The sequence below is a fragment of the Sinocyclocheilus anshuiensis genome, unplaced genomic scaffold (assembly GCF_001515605.1).
Source record: "Sinocyclocheilus anshuiensis isolate Anshui unplaced genomic scaffold, SAMN03320099.WGS_v1.1 scaffold1880, whole genome shotgun sequence".
In the NCBI taxonomy this organism is placed as follows: Eukaryota; Metazoa; Chordata; class Actinopteri; order Cypriniformes; family Cyprinidae; genus Sinocyclocheilus; species Sinocyclocheilus anshuiensis.
The window spans coordinates 608,615-614,718 of record NW_015555852.1 but is presented as its reverse complement, the minus strand read 5'-3'; the positions used below and the strand labels follow the sequence as shown (position 1 = coordinate 614,718).

The 6,104-nt window shown below is 33.7% G+C and overlaps 1 protein-coding gene across 1 annotated transcript; it reads right to left on the bottom strand.

Moving 5' to 3' along the window:
• Positions 1-2,769: 2,769 nt before the first annotated feature.
• On the bottom strand, positions 2,770-5,013 carry LOC107675627 (uncharacterized). Its single transcript, XM_016470026.1, has 3 exons — positions 4,740-5,013; positions 4,324-4,635; positions 2,770-3,034 (listed from the first exon to the last, which is right to left on the bottom strand). The coding sequence occupies exons 1-3, from the start codon at positions 4,849-4,851 to the stop codon at positions 2,778-2,780; spliced, it is 681 nt and encodes a 226-aa protein (XP_016325512.1). The 5' UTR covers positions 4,852-5,013; the 3' UTR covers positions 2,770-2,777.
• Positions 5,014-6,104: the final 1,091 nt, after the last annotated feature.

Below are 6,104 nucleotides of genomic sequence, written 5' to 3'. Positions count from 1 at the left end.
ATACCACTGACAAACATATAAAATGTGTGGCAAGTACTGCCGCTCCATAGTATAAACAGAGTATGTGCGATCGCGAATCTCGAAAGTGAAAGTGAAACTAAAAGCGATCGTGCATTCAAAAGCATGATGCCAGTTTCAATGCCAGGTATAATAGCGGCTCCCTGATGCTGAAATATATATGTAGTATAATTACCCAATTATATAACTGCGAGGAAAAATATTGAAATATATATTTTCCTCCCATCTCGTATTTATTCCCTTTAGGGGTTCCGCCTACACTCATTTTCTTTCCGAACACGGTATTGGGATGCGGGGGAATGGGGGGGGGGTCACGATGCCGGCTCAACATCGTGATGTCTATCAGCCATCGGCGATGGACGATGGCATCGTCTATCGGCCCAACCCTAATCCACATCCATATTTATTTGAGCAGTACTATTTTTATGTGGTAGTTTTCTATGTAACATCAGGGATGCAGAGCACATCAGTAAGGCCGCTGTGTGTGTCTCGCTCTCACACTCTTTTTTATAATATTTGTGCAGTTTCCTGAGCACAAAGCAATCAAAAATTAAGATGATTACTGTATGGAATGGAAGGATGCCAGATGGAAGAATAGTTGGAGATATATGCCGTAATCACCACAACAGCTGTTACGTTTATTTGGTCATCTTTATTTCCTACAAATATAAAAGCAACAGTTATTATTTCTCCTGTTGGATTTTAATATTCTTCCAATACTTGCAATTGTGGCCATCTCCTCTTCATCTGTTTTTCAGTCAAATGTTAATTTCATTAATTAAGAAAAGTAACAGTTTGGATTAGAGAACATTTAATGATGTGAAAAGAGCATTAGACTATGTGGAAAAAGCTGCTGCACATTGAAATAGACACTGAATGATATTTAATTAATATGTCAAATTGTAAAGTCATGCAGCTTCTATGGTTAAAGATAAAACTTAAAAATGTAGTTTTAAAATTAAATCTAAAAATACTTCAAAATATTTAATACCATAAATATTTATTGTACCATTAATAATTAACTTAAGTATTTAAATAATTAACCCTTCTAGGCTGTTGGTGTCTGGGCTTATTTATTTCATTTTTAAATGACATGAGACTTTGTGACTTCCTGCACTTGCTATACTTTATACTCCAGTACAGTAAAAGTACTAAAATGAGTAAAATAGTCCTTTTACAATAAATCCAGAAGCAAGACGTGGAAAAAAAAATAGGGAGTTGAAATGGCAACTTAGCTGATGAGTGATCTTCTGCTGCCATCTACTGGTTATAATGACAATTTCATGTAATTTTCATCTTAAAAGTCTTTGTTTTCCGCCAGGACCCAGGAGACACATTTTTTCATGTCATCTTCATAAATGAAAAGTGACTCTTAAAGTGAATTTTTCTGCACAGCTGTAAAGTTGAGGCTTTAAAATATAACTTTATTAAACAGTTCACACAATATATACTTTGAAATAAAAGTAACATCATTCTGTATCCTCCAGAGAACACACAAAGATAAAACAATAAAAGGAATATTTTCTTAATACAGCTCCAACATGGTAAATATTTAATGTTACCTTGAATAAATAAAAACAGGAATAAGGCTAGGAATAAAAATAAAAACCTGAAAAACAACTCCTTATGCAGCAGTTATGAAAAAATACAAAAGAATCACAATCAGAAAGAGCGTTATTGCCAAGCATGTTCACACACACAAAGTATTTGTCTTGGTGACAGAAGTTTTTACTACAGAAAAAAGTACAGACATACAGTGTTGGGAAGGTTACTTTGGAAATGTAATCTGTTACAGATTACAAGTTACCTTATTTAAAATGTAACGTAGTGTAACTATTTCAATTACTTTATGAAAGTAATGTAACTGATTACATTTGATTACATTTCTAAAATGTTCAACTGTTAATAATTTTGAAACATTTAAAGCAGGCAGGGTTAAGCTTACAGTAGAACTCAACACTGATTACTGTCAGACTTTCAGAATCCTTCATCATCTGAATTAAGATGATAATTTAATTGTAAAGCACAGCCACCTCAAAATCTGACTTTAGCACCTCTTTTTACTTTGAGATCTTTTTGAGGTTAAATACAGATTTAAAATCATAAGATACAGTTTAATAGTTATGACACTGTTTTTGAAATCAAATCTTTGCATAGATATGACAGGAAACACTGGCATTTAACAATGCCTTGAAAAAAAAACAGTTAATCTTAAAAAAAAAAAAAAATCATACAAACCAAAATAGGAAATAAAATAATCATGTGTCCTATTCTGTGTCCTCAACTCCTGAAACATTGGTGTCTCAGATTTTAAATCTGTATGTGTGTGAAAATATTCTGATGTAATCATTAACATTTTCATAAGTAACTGTAATTTAATTACACATTTTTTCTCAGTAATTTATTTTGTAATTACGTAATTTAGTTACATGTAACTAGTTACTCCCCAACACTGCATATAATAAAATGAAATATAAAACTAGTAATAATAAAGAGAATAAACAATCAATTAAAAAATATATATGCTATGTGTACATAGAAGTGCTATTAAAAATCTCGCACTGAATCTACACTTGTGCTCTCCGTCCACAGAGAAAAGAGTGTGTAAACTCAGCACACCATGAAACACAACAGTGTTCAGACAGTTCTGTGGTCCCATGATGGCTGTTTTCATATTTCGTACTTCTGCGTGAGACAAGCAGCTGTCAGTTACATGCATAACCGTCATGAGTCAGTATTCTCATTATTAGACTGATACTCTAATCGTTCACCCTCAGGTTTAACAGGTCTTCGCTCTCGTCTCCAGAATAAAAAGGACGAGTTGAGTGCTTTTGGTCACTCTCCTGCACGGGCTCGTTATCTGTAGTTTCCACTGTGTGTGATGCCATCTTCTCACGGCATAAAAGAATGAGAAGAGAGCAAATGAAGAGTGAGAAAGGTAAGATCAGTCCAATGCGAGTTCGTTTTTCATTGTTGCTGTCCTCAGTTTGGTTTCCTCCTGCTTTGGTGAGCTTCTCTGCATGAAATTACAGAACAGAACTAGCACACTGTTCGTTTCTTTTTCTTTTCTTTTATTTTGGGAAACTTTGGCATTTATTTCATTACATTTCAAAGCTTAATGTCGCCTCTGGCTTGCTTAGTTGGGGACACTTCATTTCCAGCGATACCGTTGACTTGATTGCAAAGATACTATTTAAACTGAGCTGGATGTTGACATCACTGAATTCAATGATGAACTGTCTTTAACTGAAAAATTAGTGTTTACTATTGTCATTTTGCATTATTGACACACTATTTTCCTAATTAATGCTGTTCAGTTGCTTTGACACAATCTGTATTGTTAAAAGCGCTATATAAATAAAGGTGACTTGACTTGACTTGACTTAATATGCTTTATAATTTCCCTGTTATTTCAAACTGAAGAAATCTGGATCCAGCAGCAGTGTCTGTTGTCCGATTTGTGAAAAAATAATTCTTTTCAGCCAATTATATTATATGAACCTCATGAATTTTTGACAGCTTATTGACTGCTGGCTAGTTAACGACTCATAGTAATGCATAATAATTCATTATAATGTCAGACTGAGCTCAAGCCCGGGTTATTATAGTTGACTAAAACTAAAACTGAAATTAAAGCCATTAGTTAATTACGTGAAACAAACTAACTAAACATTAACTAAAATATAAATAAAAAAATAAAAAAAATTCAGCTAGATGCAGATGAAACATTTCTCATTTTAAGTATTTAACTTGAATACTAAAATAACTAAAATGAAAATAAAAATTATTTATATTTCAATTGTTCATTTTATTCAAATTAATTAATAAAGAATAACTACATAGACATACTAAAAATATTACAAATTACAAAAACAGAATTACTAAAACTTAAAATGAAAATAAAAACTGATTCAAAATTAACAAAAACTATAATAGCATATAAATGATAATAAAACAACACTGGCTGTTGTTGTTGTAGTTTTTAATCACACTATTTTACAAACAAATCTTACCTATCTAATCTCGACAGATATTATTTATACTTTTCCTGCAGTAATATTTAATCTGGGTCTCTGTACTTTAACTCAAGCATGCGATTTATGCACCACTACATAACAGTAATACTCTCTAAATGAATTTTGCCGTTAATTAACCATCATTCTCATATAAAATGTGCAACATTAGTAGTAACACCAGCAAGTTAAATTAACGTTAATAATGTAACATTAACCTAATTGAGAGCTAGCAATACAATAGGCATTGCACATAATGATGTATTCATATGATGAGATTATCTATTCTTACCAATCACATGCAGCATGTAGGCATGTGGGTATCCTTTAGCAGTCTCATCACGGACGAAGCAGCGGTATAATCCCGCGTCTGTCTGCTGGACTTCAGTGATGGTCAGAGACACATCGCTGTCTCTGAATCTGTCCTCTGTCAGCGATACTCTGTCCTCGTAGCCCAGGCCTGGGTTTGTGGCTCCATTTGTTGTGTAGTGCAGAGCGTTTTGTTCATTATGTAGCCATGTCCCATCCCTGACATCGCTCTGAGTGTCCGCATAACACGGGAGAGTGACGTTTCCCAACTCAACGGCTGTCACGTTTATGGGAACTATAGGGAAAATATAAAAATTAAGCTACATTACTACTTACAGTAAGTATTACTACTCATGCTATTTAATGCATGTTCTAAATGTGAGGCAAACAAACACTCACCTACAACCTCCAGGTTAACTTGCTTGATTAAGCCATCACAGCTACACTCGTATTGCCCCAGGTCATTGTACTTTGCTGACTTGAGGAATAAAGAGTAGTTTTTCTCATGCATGACTGTGAATCTTTCCTTAAAACGTTCTTTTATGATGCATTTCTCCTTTTGGCATTCAGCAACTGTTGCTTCTATGGGGAAGGTCTTGTGCCACACGACGTTTTCACCGCTGCTGCAAGGAAGTGATGTTGGGTGATTCAGAACCACAGAGACAGAGGAAGCGCCTGTAAATAAAACAAAAATAGTTCATAAATGTCATAAATTCCTCATAATCACATACAATTTGCAGAATCCACAGGATGTTTATCTTTTAAAAAATAACATAAAAATTATAAAAACAATAAAAAAAGCTTTATTCAGTACTGCTGTGATTAAGCTATTACACACACATACATATATACATTTACAGTTGAGGTCAAAAGTTAACGTACTCCTTGCAGAATCTGCAAAAGGTTAATTATTTTACCAAAATACGAGGGATCATACAAAATGCCTGAGAGACTCAAACACAACTATTACAGAAGGTTCAGACGCTCACTGATGCTCCAGAAGGAAAAGCCATGCATTAAGAGCGGGGGGTGAAAACTTTTGAACAGAATGAAGATGTGTACATTTTTCTTATTTTGCCTAAATGTCATATTTTTTCATTTAGTACTGCCCTTCAGAAGCTCCAGAAGATACTTACATGTTTCCCAGAAGACAAAATAAATTCATTTTACCGATTTGACCCTTTTTCAAATTCAAAAAGTTTTCACCCCCGGCTCTTTAAGCATGGTTTTTCCTGCTGCAGCATCAGCGAGCGTCTTAATTTATGATTTATTCAAATGCACATACATAGAGCACATCAAATATGGTAAACTGGTAAATCTCCGATTCACTTGTTAGACATGAGAACAAAATGTTCAGGACAAACAAGGGACTCATGAACAACCATCACAAAACAAAACACAGCTGTGGATCATCCAGTAAATTACACAGTATTAAGAATCAAGGGGATGTAAACTTTTGAATGGGGTCATTTTTATAAATTCAACTTATTTTCTCTTGTGGACTATATGAAAGACTGAGTTGGCATGTTTGTATATATATATATATATATATATATAAATATCTGATTCAGGACAGTACTAAATAAAAAATAACATGCATGTTGTATGATCTCTCTTATTTTGGTAAATTAACATTTTGCAGATTCTGCAAGGTATATGTAAATTTTGACTTCAACTGTATATATATACACACACATACAGTTGAGGTCAAAAGTTTACATACACCTTGCAGAATCTGCAAAATGTTAATTTACCAAAATAAGC

Excerpts from the sequence above, each read along its gene's own strand:
- LOC107675627 (XM_016470026.1), bottom strand. The coding sequence starts at position 4,851 with ATGCATGAGAAAAACTACTCTTTATTCCTCAAGTCAGCAAAGTACAAT. Across the intron at positions 4,636-4,739 it reads AGTTAACCTGGAGGTTGTAG|TTCCCATAAACGTGACAGCC; the intron begins GTGAGTGTTTGT and ends TTTTCCCTATAG. Across the intron at positions 3,035-4,323 it reads CTACATGCTGCATGTGATTG|AGAAGCTCACCAAAGCAGGA; the intron begins GTAAGAATAGAT and ends AATTTCATGCAG.